The sequence below is a fragment of the Leptodactylus fuscus genome, chromosome 1, assembly GCF_031893055.1.
Source record: "Leptodactylus fuscus isolate aLepFus1 chromosome 1, aLepFus1.hap2, whole genome shotgun sequence".
In the NCBI taxonomy this organism is placed as follows: Eukaryota; Metazoa; Chordata; class Amphibia; order Anura; family Leptodactylidae; genus Leptodactylus; species Leptodactylus fuscus.
The window spans coordinates 26921046-26942696 of record NC_134265.1 but is presented as its reverse complement, the minus strand read 5'-3'; the positions used below and the strand labels follow the sequence as shown (position 1 = coordinate 26942696).

The 21651-nt window shown below is 47.1% G+C and overlaps 2 protein-coding genes across 2 annotated transcripts in view; one reads left to right on the top strand and one right to left on the bottom strand.

The window, feature by feature from the left end:
* Positions 1 to 6548: 6548 nt before the first annotated feature.
* On the bottom strand, positions 6549 to 15260 carry FDX2 (ferredoxin 2). Its single transcript, XM_075268242.1, has 6 exons — positions 15223 to 15260; positions 12138 to 12348; positions 11695 to 11746; positions 11147 to 11253; positions 10959 to 11046; positions 6549 to 7773 (listed from the first exon to the last, which is right to left on the bottom strand). Exons 2-6 carry the CDS (start codon positions 12295 to 12297, stop codon positions 7617 to 7619), a joined length of 564 nt encoding a protein of 187 aa, XP_075124343.1. The 5' UTR covers positions 12298 to 12348; positions 15223 to 15260; the 3' UTR covers positions 6549 to 7616.
* Positions 15261 to 15450: 190 nt separating this feature from the next.
* Positions 15451 to 21651, top strand: part of ARK2N (arkadia (RNF111) N-terminal like PKA signaling regulator 2N) — a 40596-nt gene continuing 34395 nt past the window's right edge. The window contains exon 1 of the mRNA XM_075268091.1: positions 15451 to 15605. The gene's annotated coding sequence lies outside the window, so the exon portion shown is untranslated. The remainder of the gene's footprint in view (positions 15606 to 21651) is intronic.

The window sequence follows — 21651 nt, the reverse complement described above, 5'->3', positions numbered from 1 at the left end:
CTTGGGTTTTGTAGATGGAACTCCATCAAAGGTCTGTGCAGCTCACACACCCTGCTCAAGATATGGTATTGTAGGGTTTCAGCGTGTGTGAATGACGGACAACAGCCTGTGTTTGGACAGATGTAGGCCTTGCTAGAGTGTTTTTAGGCTAGCAGCGACTCCTGTGCACTTGCAAAAGTGGGCGCACAAGCGCCGCATTTTCAACAGTAGCTTCGGTACATTTGGGTATGTTTTCAAAAAACTTTGCACCACTAGGTTAGACGTGGGCCAAACATGGAACGTGTTGGAGGCTGGCAAGCTCCAGAGCCGCTACCAGGTTCCAGCCATTATCACAGGCGTAAAAATGCCAGGCCCCAGGTGTAGCAGGGAAAAAAAATGCCATCTCAGCCAGGATGGCATCCCTGACCTCGGAGGCACTGTGCTGTCTGTCCCCCAAGCTGATGAGCTTCAGCACCGCCTGCTGACATCTCCCCACACCAGTGTTTTAGCGTTTGCCGCTAGTAGTTGTGGTGGAGGTTGCAGCGTCGTAGGGTTTCAGTTTACTCCTGCCATGAATTTTGGCCTGGGAGAGGAGATAGGGTACCTCAGTTTGCACCCCGGGACCAGACTCCACCACATTCACCCTGCCTGTCCTTAAAGATAAGCAGCATCCCTGACCACAGGCGCTTGTCCAAGTGTCGGTGGTCAAATGGACCTTTCTGCAAAGCGCGGAACTAAGGGCCCACCTGATGTTGAGTGACACGTGCTGGTGCAAGGCGGGGACGCCACACCGGGAGAAGTTGAGACGGCTAGGGACGGCATAGTGAGGTGCCACAGTTGCCATCAGGTCCGGGAAGGCGGGAGTTTCAACAAGCCGGAACGCCAACCTCTCCTGGGCCAGCAGTTTAGCGATGTTGGCGTTCTAGGCTTGCGTGGGTGGGTGGTTAGCGGTGTATTTCTGCCGGCGCTCCAATGTCTGAGAGATGGTGGGTTGTTGTAAAGAAGCGCCTGATGGTGCCCTTGATGGTGCAGGAGAAGGAGATAAGACAGAAACAGGGGAGGATGAGGGAGAAGTCAACAAAGTGGCGGAGGCAGATGAAGTGATGTCCTGGCTCGTCCTCTGGAGTGCATCGCCAGCACTGTGAGCAGAGGCAGTGGCATGAACGGCGGGCGACGTTTGTCCTGCCGTTGCTGCCTGCCACTGATTCCATTGCTTGGATTCCAAATGACGGTGCATTGAAGTGGTGGACAGGTTGCTCTTCTCAGGGCCCCTACTCGATTTCGAGAGGCAAATTGTGTAGACGACACTATATCTGTCCTCGGCGCATTCCTTGAAAAAACTCTACACCTTCGAGAAACGTGCCCTCGATGGGGGAGTTTTTCTGGGCTGGGTACAAAAGGGAACATCTTCGGACATTCCGGGTCTGGCCTGGCTTCGGCGAAGCTGTTGACCTCTGCCTCTAGCTACCCTTTTTGGTGCTGCACCTGCCTCAACATCCACACTACTTTCCCAGCTTGACATCCGCCTTGTCCAGGTTGGGTCGGTGTCCTCGTCGTCCACCACCTCCTCTTCCAACTCCTGTCTCGCCTCCTCCTCCTGCACAATGCGCATGTCAACTGGCTGCCCTGACAGCAACTGCATCTCATCGTCGTCAATGAGGGTGGGTTGCTGGTCATCCGCCACCAAATCGACCGGAGATGGAGGAGACTCTAGTGTTTGAGCATCTGGACACAGATACTCGTCTGTTAGGTCCGTGGAATCGCGAAATGGAGGGGCAGGTTGCGGTACAGTCAAAGGAAGGGAGAACAGCTCTGGGGAGCAGGGACAGTTGGGGTTATTGTTCTGGGAAGATTGGGAATTTTGGGTGGAAGGAGGACAAGACTGTTGGGTAAGAGGAGGTAGAGGCTGACTGGCTGGTGGACAATGTGCTTTAAGCGTTATCCGACAGCCATTGCAAGACCTGTTCCTGGTTCTCGGGCCTACTAATCTTTGTACCATTCAGCCTAGTTAATGTGGAACTTTTGTGCAAAGCGCAGAACTTAGGGCCCGCCTGATGTTAAGGGACACACGCTGGTACAAGGCTCAACTCACCCTAAGTGCCCAAAACACTGCTGGTGCAAGGCTCTACTCATGCCAAGGGCCTCAATCTCTGCTGGTAGCTCAGCTTAAGGTCCTGTAACTTTGTTTGGAAGGGCTCATGTTAAGGGCTAGAAAAGTGAATTTTGGAAGGTCTTACCACATCACACACAGACACACACACACTCAAAATGACAGTTAAGGGTGAGGGCTTTTGGAATTCCCATTGCCTATTCCATTTGTGGTTGTCATGGGGAACGTGATTTAAAGGGGTGGTTGTTACTGTTTGTTGAGCTTAAATTGGGGTTTGTGTCCATCCATTTGGGGAGTAAAGAAGGTTTCCAGGTATTTTCCCACTTTGATAGAGGTTTTTTTGAATGTGGAAAGTGTGTAGTTGTTAGGTAGTGATGTTGGGGGTAATAGAGGGTCTTTGGTGTGTTAGATGCCCCCAGACATGCTTCCCCTGCTGTCCCAGTGTCATTCCAGAGGTGTTGGCATCATTTCCTGGAGTGTCATAGTGGACTTGGTGACCCTCCAGACACGGATTTAAGTTTCCCCCTTAACGAGTATCTGTTCCCCATAGACTATAATGGGGTTCGAAACCCGTTCGAACACACGAACATTGAGCGGCTGTTCGAATCGAATTTCGAACCTCGAACATTTTAGTGTTCGCTCATCTCTAATTATTAGCAGCTCTCTGTCACCTCCAACTAACAAAGGAACATTCCCATGTGGACAGAAGAGGTGTAAAACCTGCCCCCACATACTGACCACTGACAGGATAGAGATACCAAACTCTAACAGGGAATTATCAAATCCCAGGTACGTTCACCTGTAACACACCTAATGTGGTGTATTTGATCATTTGCACCAAATGTTCCACTGAAAATCTGTATGTTGGAGAGACTGGTCAGAAACTCAGAATGAGAATTAATTCACATCGCCATACAATCAAACAACAGAGAACTGATCTTCCCGTGCCAAATCATTTTTGCCAGGAACACCACAGCATCATCAATGACATGAAAATCTTGATCTTAAAAGGGAACTTTAAATCAAGGAAACAGCGACTGATTTATACAAGGCCATGACCCTATTCCAGACGTTGGACAATGGGATGAACATCTCACGTGGGTTTATGTCTTTTTATACACATCATTAAGACAGCCATTAAGATAAGAACTGGGGGATCTGGCAATTGATTGTTTGTTGTTATAAGTATATAGTAATAAGCCTCTTCCCCCCTTCCCTCCTGTAATCCTATCCCTATGTGTCCTGTTGTACATAAATATGCAGCCTCCAGAAAGTGTTTTTTTAGTTATATCTGAAGAAGAAGCTCAGAGGAAAGCTTCGAAACGTCATATTCTGTCATCATTATGAGTTAACCATTAAAAAAGGTATCACCTACTGAAGACTTGCAAAGTTTTTTTTGTTTTTTATATTTTATAACCACTGGCTAACACGGTACCAAAACAAACATTTTCCTTTTGCACAAAAATGAGAAACCTTTCCATGCCTTGTACTCCACAACACTATATTATACATGGAAGATGGTTGTGGACCTGCTAGGACTAAGGCTGGAACTAAGGCTAAGACTAAGGCTGGAACCAACACTACCATTGTTAATGTCCGTTGCTGTCATCCGTCAACAGATAGCAAAGCAGCAGAGCAACAAGCACAGACTGAGCCCATCTCTTCTGTGTCCGTTCCCATTGACTAATGTAAAAAGCAGAACTGAAGCGCCATCTTTCATGTCTGTTTGCTTTCATAATATCCTGAATGTGTGCCGCTCTCTTCAGTCAAAAAAGTAAGACACCTGACAGAATATCTTCCATCTTTTCATTGGGGTGCGTGTCTGCATCTGTCATGTAATGTCTCTTGATAGGTGACAGCAACGGACATTAACTAAGGTAATGTGAACCCACAAGTTTATGACTAAAATTTCCATTCCTTCATTTTCAGACCCTCTAAAATATAATCTACAACTTGTTCCTGATTTGAGACTTCTCTCGAGTGGCTATGTCCTCCCTAGTAATACATGCCAGACCCGAGTCCCGGATCCTGCTGGATGTAGAAGCTATAAGGGATCTAGTCTCCCTTTGTACTGACCGACACTGATGCTGAGTAATTCTTCACCCTTTCCCCATTGTGACTGCCTTGTACATGCGCTCCTTCTAGATACGCCCTGTGCCACCTGACCTCCCTAATAAATCGAATGCTTTCTACCCCCTCCATCCTGTACAGCCTCCCCTTGCTGATATCTGTATAACACTTAGGCTAGGACTACACTACCACATTTGTTGTGCAACTAAAAATCGCCCAACAAACAAAAGCCGTTCATTTGTATGGTGTTGCATTCAACACAACAGTTGGACAGAAAACCCACCCGAAATCGATCCCATAGACAGCAATTGTGTCGCGTATGACATCTAAGGGTTAAGAGGATATCGTCACTCCTTAGGGAGAGACCACCATGTAGGTGTGTGGAGTCTTATTATGCCATATGCGCTCCACTGTGAGGGATCATAGGAAGAATATGCAAATCTGTCTTCCATGATGTAAATAGGAAGACAGTGCTTCAGTCATGCAGCCCACTAGAGGGCGCTCCCTTTAACATCATGCCCGACCTTCCCAGAGGCCTTTGCTGCAATGATGTGGGATTTTACCAAGTACAGTCTCTCAGCTGAGGACAGCTGTTTCAATCTATTTGGATCTCTTCAGCCCGGCGTAGAGAAGACTGACTTGGCAGAGAGACAGGGTCAAGGGGGAATATCGTCACTCCTTAGGGAGAGACCACCATGTAGGTGTGTGGAGTCTTATTAAGCCATAGACGCTCCACTGTGAGGGATCATGGTGGTCTCTCCCTAAGAAGTGACGATATCCCCTTAACCCTGTCTAGAAGCCTCTCACCTTTTCCGTCAGTCTTCTCTACGCCGGGCTGAAGAGATCCAAATAGATCGAAACAGCTGTCCTCAGCTGAGAGACTGTACTTGGTAAAATCCCACATCATTGCAGCAAAGGCCTCTGGGAAGGTCGGGCATGATGTTAAAGGGATCGCCCCCTAGTGGGCTGCATGACTGAGGCACTGTCTTCCTAGTTACATCATCGAAGACAGATTTGCATATTCTTCCTACGACTACAATTGCCATCTTTACAATGTTTGCTGTAATTTTTCATATTCATATTTTTTTTGCAAGTGCAGATCAAAATGACATATCTATACAGTATTAAATAAAACAAGCAATCTCTAACACATCCATCGCACCAAAGTTGCATTTTGTGAAATTGTGTTGCATTAAAGTTTCACAATTTTAATGCTTTTTTTTTTTTTTTGCATAACAAATGTCACCGTGTGTCTCTAGCCTTAGAAAAGCGAGGGGCAGAGAACAGAAAAAGAACAGGAGCAGTGTGCTATCAGATACATGTCAGAGCAACAGTGCAGCCAGCTATGTGAAGGGGTTACACAGGCTTTACAACAACATTCATTTTGCATTCTAAAAGCAAATGTAGGTGGAAGATGCCGGGAAATAAACTGCTTAATGGACAAATTGTGGGTGTCTATAGGTTCTATACATATAAACGTAGATACTATTGTTTAGGACGACACAGTTTACAGAATAAAATAACTTTATTGATCAGCCGTGTAGATCTTGACCTAAAAGTCTAAACCACAGAATAAACTCCATTTCTGTTCCGTCTAGCACCCGCTGGAAATAACCTTTACATTTCCCAGTATAATAACACATAGTAAGGCACCCACAATATTACCCCAACCCCCATCCACTCCCATGTTAGACTTCCTTAGTGCAGATAGTGCCGCCCCCTACTGGAGCAGGAATGAATATTGAAAACACTTAACACTATATTCATACACGGATTTGTTATAGAAATTTCTGCAGCTGTCCTTTCTGCAGAATTCCTTGTGCATGCTGCAGAGACAACCGTCACAGGTAAATGGATCCGATTTTTCAGTTGCAAAAATTTCTTTATCAAATCTGCTTCGTGTGAATATGACTTTACACTTAAAGAGGACTTTTCAGGTCTCTTAGGATAGGCGGCATTATATACGGCTATAAAACTAACAGTGCACTGAATTCGGCACGCTGTCAGCTTTGCCAGTAGGCGCTCGGGTGCCAGTGATGTTGGTGGCGTTAGTTTCGGCACTGGTAAGACATCATTGCTGGGCTGTAAGGAACAACCCACCTTTCCCCCCAACAATACTCTCCCATAGCTTTCTGCTGTCCAGGTGGGGGACATTACTCACAGCCTGGCTGTAAGGGTGAGTTCACACAGAGTTATGTGCCGCGTGATGTGGCACGTAGACGCCGCGTGAGCTTTTGCGGGCCGTTCACGCTCCCATTGATTTCAATGGGAGCGTGGATCGTATACGTGGTGCTATTTTGCGGCCGTGATTTTGCCGCCCTTCTGACAGTGGAGAGATATTGATGCCGAAATTAACAGAACTGATCCCTCCGGCACTGAGGCGCATACCAGCAAAGCTCACAGCTGTCTAGTAGTATATAATACCGCCCACTTACGAGGACTTGAAAGGTCCTCTTTAATATATATTCCAAAGTAGGTATTCAATGACTCCTTAAAATAAAAAATCACCTGTATATCTAAGGCCTGGTTCATATCTGCGTCGGTAATCCGTTCAGGGGAATCCGCAACGCATTGGCAAGATAGACTATAGGCATAGACTATAATGGGGTCCGTGGGCTTTCCACACAGACCATACGGACTGAAAATTAGTTCACGATCTACTTTCTGCATGACTCGTGCGGGGAACACATGGACCCCATTATAGTCTATAGGGTCTGTGTGATTTCACTACACACGGACCCCATTATAGTCTATGGGGTCCATGTGCTTTCACCGCACACCGCTTGCCAATGCATTCGGTAGTCCATTTGAGTGGGGAGGACCCCAAACAGATTACTGATGCAGATGTGAACCAGGCCTTAGACCCATTTACCCCACCTGTAACTCAATTATTAAGGGTATGAAGATTTTTGCAAACTTTCCTTTCTCTTCGAAGCAGCTGAAACAAAACACCAAGCAATTTTATAGTATGACCGTTCATCTGTAGCCTGTAGTCCTGGACACACATAGGTCTGCGCAGGAGCTGTATACATTTTGTTTTGTTGCAATGAAGAAACTGTTGCAAAAATATCACATGACCCTCGCCGCTTGTTATAGGCGTTGGCAGTGATGTAGGAGACTAGTACACAGCATATATTCTCCCTGAGAGACCCCCCCCTCCTCTCCCAATAAATACAGAGGTGACCAGCACTTGCATCCTATCAATCTGTGCGTGTCTGTCCCACATCCGGGTCAGGTAGTTAACAATTCAACACATAGATAAGAAAAATGATTTTGGTTATAGCCATGATGTCAGCTTTGAAGAAGAGGTTGGTGAAGGCGCCCCCTGTAGGTGAATTCATTCAGTCTTTGCGTGCCGATGGAAAACATCCTGTCCCGCTCAGCGCAAACTCCACCAACCACATTTCCTCTTGTGCGTTACGTTATAGACCAACTATTCGGATTTCCCGCTGATTTCTCAGTGTGGCTTTGGCACGTGGCCGTCTACGTAAAAGTTTCTGGTTATTTTAGGGAGCGTGAACTCGGCTCCATGCAGTTCTTTAGTGAGGATGATCTGGCACCCGAGTCTGGAGTTTTCTTGGAGCATCGGTGCCATGTCCAGCATATCGTCTTCTCTGAGAAGAAAATAAGACGGTAAGACATTTCATGGTGGTGCAGAGGGAACCATGTATATGTCTGTATGTCCACTAGATGGCGCTAATACTATACATTATAAAGGAATAACATGAGCCTTATATAAAAGATGTTGTACAATTACATAAAGCTGTCCCTAGGGTCAGGATGGGGGATCGGGGTCTGATCAGTAGCAGTTTGATCACTAGGACTCCCAGCGATAAATACAAGAGTCCCGAGTAGAGATGAGCGAACACTGTTCGGAACAGCCGTTACGAACAGCACGCTCACAGCACGCTCCCATAGAAATGAATGGAGGCGGCCGGCACGCGGGAGGGTCAAGCGGCCGGCCGTTGGCAAAGTCTGCGTGCCAGGTGCTTCCATTCATTTCTATGGGAGCGTGCTGTTCGGATCGGCTGATCTGAACAGTGTTCGCTCATCTCTAGTCCCGAGCCCTGTACTTGGTCGTCCTAACTACAGCTTTATTCAAATGGGGGGACTCAGACTCAGCGATCTGGTGGGGTACCAGCGGTCGAACCTCCACCAACCAGACACTTATCCACTGTGCTGTAGATATAGGATAGGGTTAAAGGGGTTTTTCAGAAGAAAGAAATGGACAATATAATTGGTTTCTATGATTTTGATAAATCTTTCCCAAAATCTGTAGCTACCTGCCTGTTAACCTTATACGTCTGAGTCACGAGTGTTTCTCTCTTCAAAGACATGCCTGTATATTCTTGCAGAAATAGCAGCTGCATACAGTGGCATAAATACCGGGGTAGCCGCAGTTGTGGCCGTCACAGGGCCTGGGACATTAGGGTTCCCAGCGAGCCCTTGATTTGTTTTTTTTTACTAGGCCGTTACCTGCTGGAGTAGCCCCAGCAGGTAACACATCTTACTTACTTACCAATCCTCGCTCTAGCTCACGGCCACCTGCACTTCCACTTCTGCGGATGCGGCCGTGGTCAGGAGCAGTGATCGGTAAGTAAAGCCGTGGGCCCGCAAACCTCACAAACACTGTTATCATTATACTCCTGGGTTTTTTCAGACGTTTTTCAGACCCCAGAGTATAATGAGTGGAGGCCCAGGAGAGGTGAGGGAACAAAAAAACAAAACACTGTTACTTACCTCTCCTACGCTCCGGCAGACTTTGGGTCTGTTTGGTTAAGTCTGTGACATCACACAGGCCGGCGTCCTTATGCTTCGCGACACCGGCCTGGCTCATGTGACACCTGGTCCAACATTGAAGATGGCTGAAAGCAGCAGGGAGTATGCCAGAGCCAAGGAGAGATAAGTAACATTGTTTTTTTATGCTTGTATCCTCTCCTGGGTTTGAAAAGACCCCAGAGTATAACAATTATTCATGGGAGTTCACAATGAGGCATAATAGTGTGTGCAGGGGCCACTATGGGGGATAATACTGTGTGCAGGGGCCACTATGGGGGATAATACTGTGTGCAGGGGCCACTATGGGGGATAATACTGTGTGCAGGGGCCACTATGGGGGATAATACTGTGTGCAGGGGCCACTACGGGGGATAATACTGTGTGCAGGGGCCACTACGGGGGATAATACTGTGTGCAGGGGCCACTATGGGGGATAATACTGTGTGCAGGGGCCACTACGGGGGATAATACTGTGTGCAGGGGCCACTACGGGGGATAATACTATGTGCAGGTGCCACTATGGGGGATAATACTGTGTGCAGGGGCCACTATGGGGGATAATACTGTGTGCAGGGGCCACTATGGGACATTATACTGTGTGCAGGGGCCACTATGGGGGATAATACTGTGTGCAGGGGCCACTATGGGGCATAATACTGTGTGCAGGGGCCACTATGGGGGATAATACTGTGTGCAGGGGCCACTATGGAACATAATACAGTGTGCAGGGGCCACTATGGGGGATAATACTGTGTGCAGGGGCCACTATGGGGGATAATACTGTGTGCAGGGGCCACTATGGGGGATAATACTGTGTGCAGGGGCCACTATGGGGACATAATACTGTGTACAGGGGCCACTATGGGGCATAATACTGTGTGCAGGGGTCACTATGGGGCATAATACCATGTGCAGGGGTCACTATAGGGCATAATACTGTGTGCAGGGGCCACTATGGGGCATAATACTGTGTGCAGGGGCCACTATGGGGTATAATACTGTGTGCAGGGGGGACTATGGGGCATAATACTATGTGCAGGGGCCACTATGGGGCATAATAGTGTGTGCAGGGGCCACTATGGGGCATAATACCGTGTGCAGGGGTCACTATGGGGCATAATACCGTGTGCAGGGGTCACTATGGGGCATAATACCATGTGCAGGGGTCACTATGGGGCATAATACTGTGTGCAGGGGCCACTATGGGGCATAATACTATGTGCAGGGGCCACTATGGGGCATAATAGTGTGTGCAGGGGCCACTATGGGGCATAATACTGTGTGCAGGGGCCACTATGGGGCATAATACTGTGTGCAGGGGTCACTATGGGGCATAATACTGTGTGCAGGGGTCACTATGGGGCATAATACTGTGTGCATGGGTCACTATGGGGCATAATACCGTGTGCAGGGGTCACTATGGGGCATAATACTGTGTGCAGGGGCCACTATGGGGCATAATACTGTGTGCAGGGGTCACTATGGGGCATAATACTGTGTGCAGGGGCCACTATGGAACATAATACAGTGTGCAGGGGCCACTATGGGGGATAATACTGTGTGCAGGGGCCACTATGGGGGATAATACTGTGTGCAGGGGCCACTATGGGGACATAATACTGTGTACAGGGGCCACTATGGGGCATAATACTGTGTGCAGGGGTCACTATGGGGCATAATACCATGTGCAGGGGTCACTATAGGGCATAATACCATGTGCAGGGGTCACTATGGGGCATAATACTGTGTGCAGGGGCCACTATGGGGCATAATACTGTGTGCAGGGGCCACTATGGAGTATAACAGTGTGTGCAGGAATGCGGTTTGTGCGGTGGGGCATGTAAAAAAAAATAAAATTCAAGTCATGTTAAAATATCTCCCTAATGTGCAATGTGTAAAATAAAGACAACATAAAAAAAACAAAAACAAACAAAAAAAAAAAACAGCATTACTAATCCCGAATCAAGGATTCTGGTTTTGGCCCGAATGACAGAAAAAACCCCAAAAACATTAGAGTTACCTTTCGTCCGGATCAGGAAGTTTTTCGAAATACTCGGCGCTCACATAGACATGACACGTGGAGCAGGCGAGAGAGGATTCACAAGCTCCTGCATGTAATACAAAGGAGAGACAGCAAAGCACAGGCAGAATAGTAACCGAACCCAAATGTAATATCAGGGCGCGCCCCGCAGTGAGGTCTGTACATACCTTCCAAGTCAATGCCATACCGATGAGCCAGGTATAAGACACTTTCTCCGATCTTCCCTTTCACAGGGACTCGCTTGCCTTCCCGGTCCACAAATACGACATCCACCCTGCATATAACAAATGTAATATCAGGGGTTGATGCAAAGGTCTTGTGCTTCATTCTATGTCACAAGTCGCCTCCAGAGCTGCAGTCACAATTCTGCTAGCATGGCCATCGCCAGCTCTCATTACAGTGAATGTCAATATCCAAGGAGAAGGGGAATAAACACTACGTCTACACATGGGGTACAGATCATTGGTCATCCATCTTTTTGCTGTTCTCTTCCATTTGCATTTGGACAAGTGCTTCACTAAAATTTACCAAGCACGCTGCCACGTACGTTGCATAATAGCTATGCCTGACATTGCAACTCGAAGACCTTTGCTAAGGACAGGTCATATATATTATAGTCCAGGAAAACCCCTTTAAGGAATCATTTTTGGAGGCATGCAAGAGTTAAACATGCTTGATTTTTTTTTTCCCTTTAAAAGTTGTTTCCATCACTTACGTCTCCTCCTGGGACTCTTTTGCGAGACCGTCCTCATCGGCCTGGGACGCGGCTACACAGAGAATAACACAGTCAGGCCTTAGTCGCAAATAACTTAGAAAATACAGAAAATGTACAAAGATATTACAGGGATACTATCGCTATTCTCCACTTTGCGGGAAAATATGCGGTGCTGACACGTGACAATTTCCAAAACTGTTGAGGTTTTGGAAATCGCAGCATGTCACTTATATCTATGGACACGCCGGTCTCTTTAGGGCTTCTGGGCTGGTTCTGACAGCAAGTCAGATGATCCAAACCAGAACTAGACTCCTTCCATATCTTCTTTCCACTACATGTTCAATGCTATTACGTGTATAGGGGGGGCTGGCAGACTCCATCTTTTTGGGTGGTCAGTGTTGATCCTTATCCTACAATCCACTGTATAAAATACAAATTGTAACCTGTGGTCTGATACGTCCGGGCTCGGTCTTCATCACTCCTTGGGCTGTGCTGCCTGACGCCTGCAGAGACCTGGGACGTCCTGGATGCTACACTGTTCCTGTAACACCAAGAGGTCAAACATCCGGCTCTTATTCCTCGTCTTATCAGGAATACGGCCATCTGTCTGAACTTCCTTCTCAAGATCCAGATGTGTAACACAGGAAAGAAGAACTGGAAGAAATACATTATCACCCATCAGTCACCGCACAAAATATAATGTATAGAGTCAGAGAAAAACGGAATGTGCCAGTGATATGTATACGACTGAGCAGAATGTATAGGTAGATTATAGTCATGTAGAAAGAAGAGTCAGGGCTCGTTCACACCTACGCCCGGGAGTCCGTTTTGCAGGTTTCCGTTTCCTGCACAAAACAGAGCAGGAGAGGGAAACTGGGCTTGAAAAGTCTCCGGCCATGAGCGCCAGTGAGCGTTTATACTGTGTACATACATTACATTACTTATCTTGTACTGATCCTGAGTTACATCCTGTATTATACTCCAGAGCTGCACTCACTATTCTGCTGGTGCAGTCACTGTGTACATACATTACATTACTTATCCTGTACTGATCCTGAGTTACATCCTGTATTATACTCCAGAGCTGCGCTCACTATTCTGCTGGTACAGTCATTGTGTACATATATTACATTACTTATCCTGTACTGATCCTGAGTTACATCCTGTATTATACTCCAGAGCTGCACTCACTATTCTGCTGGTACAGTCACTGTGTACATACATTACATTACTTATCCTGTACTGATCCTGAGTTACATCCTGTATTATACTCCAGAGCTGCACTCACTATTCTGCTGGTGCAGTCACTGTGTACATACATTACATTACTTATCCTGTACTGATCCTGAGTTACATCCTGTATTATACTCCAGAGCTGCACTCACTATTCTGCTGGTGCAGTCACTGTGTACATACATTACATTACTTATCCTGTACCGATCCTGAGTTACATCCTGTATTATACTCCAGAGCTACGCTCACTATTCTGCTGGTACAGTCATTGTGTACATACATTACATTACTTATCCTGTACTGATCCTGAGTTACATCCTGTATTATACTCCAGAGCTGCGCTCACTATTCTGCTGGTACAGTCACTGTGTACATACATTACATTACTTATCCTGAGTTACATCCTGTATTATACTCCAGAGCTGCACTCACTATTCTGCCGGTACAGTCACTGTGTACATACATTACATTACTTATCCTGTACTGATCCTGAGTTACATCCTGTATTATACTCCAGAGCTGCACTCACTATTCTGCTGGTACAGTCACTGTGTACATACATTACATTACTTATCCTGTACTGATCCTGAGTTACATCCTGTATTATACTCCAGAGCTACGCTCACTATTCTGCTGGTACAGTCATTGTGTACATATATTACATTACTTATCCTGTACTGATCCTGAGTTACATCCTGTATTATACTCCAGAGCTGCACTCACTATTCTGCTGGTACAGTCACTGTGTACATACATTACATTACTTATCCTGTACTGATCCTGAGTTACATCCTGTATTATACTCCAGAGCTGCACTCACTATTCTGCTGGTACAGTCACTGTGTACATACATTACATTACTTATCCTGTACTGATCCTGAGTTACATCCTGTATTATACTCCAGAGCTGCACTCACTATTCTGCTGGTGCAGTCACTGTGTACATACATTACATTACTTATCCTGTACTGATCCTGAGTTACATCCTGTATTATACTCCAGAGCTGCACTCACTATTCTGCTGGTGCAGTCACTGTGTACATACATTACATTACTTATCCTGTACTGATCCTGAGTTACATCCTGTATTATACTCCAGAGCTACGCTCACTATTCTGCTGGTACAGTCATTGTGTACATACATTACATTACTTATCCTGTACTGATCCTGAGTTACATCCTGTATTATACTCCAGAGCTACGCTCACTATTCTGCTGGTACAGTCATTGTGTACATACATTACATTACTTATCCTGTACTGATCCTGAGTTACATCCTGTATTATACTCCAGAGCTGCACTCACTATTCTGCCGGTACAGTCACTGTGTACATACATTACATTACTTATCCTGTACTGATCCTGAGTTACATCCTGTATTATACTCCAGAGCTGCACTCACTATTCTGCTGGTACAGTCACTGTGTACATACATTACATTACTTATCCTGTACTGATCCTGAGTTACATCCTGTATTATACTCCAGAGCTGCACTCACTATTCTGCTGGTACAGTCACTGTGTACATACATTACATTACTTATCCTGTACTGATCATGAGTTACATCCTGTATTATACTCCAGAGCTGCACTCACTATTCTGCTGGTACAGTCACTGTGTACATACATTACATTACTTATCCTGTACTCAGTTACATCCTGTATTATACTCCAGAGCTGCGCTCACTATTCTGCTGGTACAGTCACTGTGTACATACATTACATTACTTATCATGTACTGATCCTGAGTTACATCATGTATTATACTCCAGAGCTGCACTCACTATTCTGCTGGTGCAGTCACTGTGTGCATACATTACATTACTTATCATGTACTGATCCTGAGTTACATCATGTATTATACTCCAGAGCTGCACTCACTATTCTGCTGGTACAGTCACTGTGTACATATATTACATTACTTATCCTGTACTGATCCTGAGTTACATCCTGTATTATACTCCAGAGCTGTGCTCACTATTCTGCTGGTACAGTCACTGTGTACATACATTACATTACTTATCCTGTACTGATCCTGAGTTACATCCTGTATTATACTCCAGAGCTGCACTCACTATTCTGCTGGTACAGTCACGTGAATCTCTGTGACTACCACTGTGCAGGTAGCTGTATGCCCATGGCTCACAGTCCTGATGATCACTATACATAGATTTCCTTCCTTAGGGACACATCAGCACTCTCTCCCAGACCAGGTTACAATCTCCGTCATTACTACAGTCAGTGACGTAAAATAAATAGAAACAGTTGTCACACGCATCAATATATAACACTCACCTGGGAACCACTTCCGGTTGGCCACCTTGCCTCCTCCAATATGGCGCCTTCACTCCGCCACCTCCGACCTACTACGCTGTCAAAACGCCGCGTCCTCCTTGTCAGTTATTACCATCGAGTTGCAGACAGTCGTCCCTGAATGCCCTTTGTGGTGGAGAGTCCTCCGCCCCGCCCTAGTACTTTATTTTCATTGGTCGGTGTCCATCTGTCCCCGCCCTTCCCCTCTGCACCGGAAGTGACTGCAGAGCGGATCGAGCGGCAGTGCTATGACATCTTGGCGGAGCTAGGTGTCCGGCGGCGGTGGTGGAGGCTGAGGCGGGGGGAGACATGTGTCTGGCCGGCGGTGTACGGAGGGGCCTGGACACTGACTGACTCCCGAGCTGGTAAGTGGTTCGGGCAGAGCGGGCCGCGCTAAGGCCTGAGGGGGAGGATGACACAGGATGGGGTAAGAGGGGCTGCAGCTCCGGGCCTGGGATTGGCTCTGCCCGCGTCCTGTAGTCACTGGCCCGCGCCTGTGTGTGTGTGGACGGGCCCTGACCCCAATGGCCGCCCGGTCTCCATCTGCTGAGCGCTGAATGACAGGTATTACTCTCTGGTATCAGCCACAGCACAGGATGTCTATAGACAGGTGGATACAGACTATTACTCCCTGGTATCAGCCACAGCACAGGATGTCTATAGACAGGTGGATACAGGCTATTACTCCCTGGTATCAGCCACAGGATGTCTATAGACAGGTGGATACAGGCTATTACTCCCTGGTATCAGCCACAGCACAGGATGTCTACAGACAGGTGGATACAGGCTATTACTCCCTGGTATCAGCCACAGGATGTCTATAGACAGGTGGATACAGACTATTACTCCCTGGTATCAGCACAGCACAGGATGTCTATAGACAGGTGGATACAGACTATTACTCCCTGGTATCAGCCACAGGATGTCTATAGACAGGTGGATACAGGCTATTACTCCCTGGTATCAGCCACAGCACAGGATGTCTATAGACAGGTGGATACAGACTATTACTCTCTGGTATCAGCCACAGCACAGGATGTCTATAGACAGGTGGATACAGACTATTACTCCCTGGTATCAGCACAGCACAGGATGTCTATAGACAGGTGGATACAGACTATTACTCCCTGGTATCAGCCACAGGATGTCTATAGACAGGTGGATACAGGCTATTACTCCCTGGTATCAGCCACAGCACAGGATGTCTATAGACAGGTGGATACAGGCTATTACTCCCTGGTATCAGCCACAGCACAGGATGTCTATAGACAGGTGGATACAGGCTATTACTCCCTGGTATCAGCCACAGCACAGGATGTCTATAGACAGGTGGATACAGGCTATTACTCCCTGGTATCAGCCACAGCACAGGCTGTCTACAGACAGGTGGATACAGGCTATTACTCCCTGGTATCAGCCACAGCACAGGATGTCTACAGACAGGTGGATACAGACTATTACTCCCTGGTATCAGCCACAGCACAGGATGTCTACAGACAGGTGGATACAGACTATTACTCCCTGGTATCAGCCCCAGCACAGGATGTCTATAGACAGGTGGATACAGACTATTACTCCCTGGTATCAGCCACAGCACAGGAGGTCTACAGACAGGTGGATACAGACTATTACTCCCTGGTATCAGCCACAGCACAGGATGTCTATAGACAGGTGGATACAGGCTATTACTCCCTGGTATCAGCCACAGCACAGGATGTCTATAGACAGGTGGATACAGACTATTACTCCCTGGTATCAGCCCCAGGATGTCTATAGACAGGTGGATACAGGCTATTACTCCCTGGTATCAGCCCCAGGATGTCTATAGACAGGTGGATACAGGCTATTACTCTCTTGTATCAGCCACAGCACAGGATGTCTATAGACAGGTGGATACAGGCTATTACTCCCTGGTATCAGCCACAGGATGTCTATAGACAGGTGGATACAGGCTATTACTCTCTGGTATCAGCCACAGCACAGGATGTCTACAGACAGGTGGATACAGACTATTACTCCCTGGTATCAGCCACAGCACAGGATATATATAGACAGGTGGATACAGACTATTACTCCCTGGTATCAGCACAGCACAGGATGTCTATAGACAGGTGGATACAGACTATTACTCCCTGGTATCAGCAACAGCACAGGCTGTCTATAGACAGGTGGATACAGGCTATTACTCCCTGGTATCAGCCACAGCACAGGATGTCTATAGACAGGTGGATACAGACTATTACTCTCTGGTATCAGCCACAGCACAGGATGTCTACAGACAGGTGGATACAGACTATTACTCCCTGGTATCAGCCACAGCACAGGATATATATAGACAGGTGGATACAGGCTATTACTCCCTGGTATCAGCCACAGCACAGGATGTCTATAGACAGGTGGATACAGACTATTACTCTCTGGTATCAGCCACAGCACAGGATGTCTACAGACAGGTGGATACAGACTATTACTCCCTGGTATCAGCCCCAGCACAGGATATATATAGACAGGTGGATACAGACTATTACTCCCTGGTATCAGCCCCAGCACAGGATATATATAGACAGGTGGATACAGACTATTACTCCCTGGTATCAGCCCCAGCACAGGATATCTATAGACAGGTGGATACAGACTATTACCCCCTGGTATCAGCCCCAGCACAGGATATCTATAGACAGGTGGATACAGACTATTACTCCCTGGTATCAGCACAGCACAGGATGTCTATAGACAGGTGGATACAGGCTATTACTCCCTGGTATCAGCCACAGCACAGGATGTCTATAGACAGGTGGATACAGGCTATTACTCCCTGGTATCAGCCACAGCACAGGATGTCTATAGACAGGTGGATACAGGCTATTACTCCCTGGTATCAGCCACAGCACAGGATGTCTATAGACAGGTGGATACAGGCTATTACCCCCTGGTATCAGCCACAGCACAGGATGTCTATAGACAGGTGGATACAGACTATTACTCCCTGGTATCAGCCCCAGCACAGGATGTCTATAGACAGGTGGATACAGGCTATTACTCCCTGGTATCAGCCCCAGCACAGGATATATATAGACAGGTGGATACAGACTATTACTCCCTGGTATCAGCCACAGCACAGGATGTCTACAGACAGGTGGATACAGGCTATTACTCCCTGGTATCAGCACAGGATGTCTATAGACAGGTGGATACAGGCTATTACTCCCTGGTATCAGCCACAGCACAGGATGTCTATAGACAGGTGGATACAGACTATTACTCCCTGGTATCAGCCACAGCACAGGATGTCTACAGACAGGTGGATACAGACTATTACTCCCTGGTATCAGCCACAGCACAGGATGTCTACAGACAGGTGGATACAGGCTATTACTCCCTGGTATCAGCCACAGCACAGGATGTCTATAGACAGGTGGATACAGGCTATTACTCCCTGGTATCAGCCACAGCACAGGATGTCTATAGACAGGTGGATACAGGCTATTACTCCCTGGTATCAGCCACAGCACAGGATGTCTATAGACAGGTGGATACAGGCTATTACTCCCTGGTATCAGCCCCAGCACAGGATATATATAGACAGGTGGATACAGACTATTACTCCCTGGTATCAGCCACAGCACAGGATGTCTACAGACAGGTGGATACAGGCTATTACTCCCTGGTATCAGCACAGGATGTCTATAGACAGGTGGATACAGGCTATTACTCCCTGGTATCAGCCACAGCACAGGATGTCTATAGACAGGTGGATACAGACTATTACTCCCTGGTATCAGCACAGCACAGGATGTCTATAGACAGGTGGATACAGGCTATTACTCCCTGGTATCAGCCACAGCACAGGATGTCTATAGACAGGTGGATACAGGGTATTACTCCCTGGTATCAGCCACAGCACAGGATGTCTATAGACAGGTGGATACAGACTATTACTCTCTGGTATCAGCCACAGCACAGGATGTCTACAGACAGGTGGATACAGACTATTACTCCCTGGTATCAGCCCCAGCACAGGATATATATAGACAGGTGGATACAGACTATTACTCCCTGGTATCAGCCCCAGCACAGGATATCTATAGACAGGTGGATACAGGCTATTACTCCCTGGTATCAGCCACAGCACAGGATGTCTATAGACAGGTGGATACAGGCTATTACTCCCTGGTATCAGCCACAGCACAGGATGTCTATAGACAGGTGGATACAGACTATTACTCTCTGGTATCAGCCACAGCACAGGATGTCTACAGACAGGTGGATACAGACTATTACTCTCTGGTATCAGCCACAGCACAGGATGTCTATAGACAGGTGGATACAGGCTATTACTCCCTGGTATCAGCCACAGCACAGGATGTCTATAGACAGGTGGATACAGACTATTACTCCCTGGTATCAGCCCCAGCACAGGATATATATAGACAGGTGGATACAGACTATTACTCCCTGGTATCAGCCCCAGCACAGGATATATATAGACAGGTGGATACAGACTATTACTCCCTGGTATCAGCCCCAGCACAGGATATCTATAGACAGGTGGATACAGGCTATTACCCCCTGGTATCAGCCACAGCACAGAATGTCTATAGACAGGTGGATACAGGCTATTACTCCCTGGTATCAGCACAGGATGTCTATAGACAGGTGGATACAGACTATTACTCCCTGGTATCAGCACAGCACAGGATGTCTATAGACAGGTGGATACAGGCTATTACTCCCTGGTATCAGCACAGCACAGGATGTCTATAGACAGGTGGATACAGGCTATTACTCCCTGGTATCAGCCACAGCACAGGATGTCTATAGACAGGTGGATACAGGCTATTACTCCCTGGTATCAGCCACAGCACAGGATGTCTATAGACAGCTGGATACAGGCTATTACTCCCTGGTATCAGCCCCAGCACAGGATATATATAGACAGGTGGATACAGACTATTACTCCCTGGTATCAGCCACAGCACAGGATGTCTATAGACAGGTGGATACAGACTATTACTCCCTGGTATCAGCACAGCACAGGATGTCTATAGACAGGTGGATACAGGCTATTACTCCCTGGTATCAGCCACAGCACAGGATGTCTATAGACAGGTGGATACAGACTATTACTCTCTGGTATCAGCCACAGCACAGGATGTCTACAGACAGGTGGATACAGACTATTACTCCCTGGTATCAGCCCCAGCACAGGATATATATAGACAGGTGGATACAGACTATTACTCCCTGGTATCAGCCCCAGCACAGGATGTCTATAGACAGGTGGATACAGACTATTACTCCCTGGTATCAGCCACAGCACAGGATGTCTATAGACAGCTGGATACAGGCTATTACTCCCTGGTATCAGCCCCAGCACAGGATATATATAGACAGGTGGATACAGACTATTACTCCCTGGTATCAGCCACAGCACAGGATGTCTATAGACAGGTGGATACAGACTATTACTCCCTGGTATCAGCACAGCACAGGATGTCTATAGACAGGTGGATACAGGCTATTACTCCCTGGTATCAGCCACAGCACAGGATGTCTATAGACAGGTGGATACAGGCTATTACTCCCTGGTATCAGCCACAGCACAGGATGTCTATAGACAGGTGGATACAGACTATTACTCTCTGGTATCAGCCACAGCACAGGATGTCTACAGACAGGTGGATACAGACTATTACTCCCTGGTATCAGCCCCAGCACAGGATATATATAGACAGGTGGATACAGACTATTACTCCCTGGTATCAGCCCCAGCACAGGATATATATAGACAGGTGGATACAGACTATTACTCTCTGGTATCAGCCACAGCACAGGATGTCTACAGACAGGTGGATACAGACTATTACTCCCTGGTATCAGCCACAGCACAGGATATATATAGACAGGTGGATACAGACTATTACTCCCTGGTATCAGCCCCAGCACAGGATATCTATAGACAGGTGGATACAGGCTATTACTCCCTGGTATCAGCCACAGCACAGGATGTCTATAGACAGGTGGATACAGGCTATTACTCCCTGGTATCAGCCACAGCACAGGATGTCTATAGACAGGTGGATACAGACTATTACTCTCTGGTATCAGCCACAGCACAGGATGTCTACAGACAGGTGGATACAGACTATTACTCCCTGGTATCAGCCACAGCACAGGATGTCTATAGACAGGTGGATACAGGCTATTACTCTCTGGTATCAGCCACAGCACAGGATGTCTATAGACAGGTGGATACAGGCTATTACTCCCTGGTGTCAGCCACAGCACAGGATGTCTATAGACAGGTGGATACAGACTATTACTCCCTGGTATCAGCCCCAGCACAGGATATATATAGACAGGTGGATACAGGCTATTACTCCCTGGTATCAGCCCCAGCACAGGATATAT

What these genes read in the sequence shown, in the direction of transcription:
- FDX2 (XM_075268242.1), bottom strand. Translation starts at nt 12,297, where the DNA reads ATGGCCGTATTCCTGATAAGACGAGGAATAAGAGCCGGATGTTTGACC. An exon ending in AAAGAGTCCCAGGAGGAGAC is followed by an intron (nt 11,254 to 11,694) that starts GTAAGTGATGGA and finishes TGTTATATGCAG; the next exon opens with GGTGGATGTCGTATTTGTGG. An exon ending in CTTCCTGATCCGGACGAAAG is followed by an intron (nt 7,774 to 10,958) that starts GTAACTCTAATG and finishes TTTTCTTCTCAG; the next exon opens with AGAAGACGATATGCTGGACA.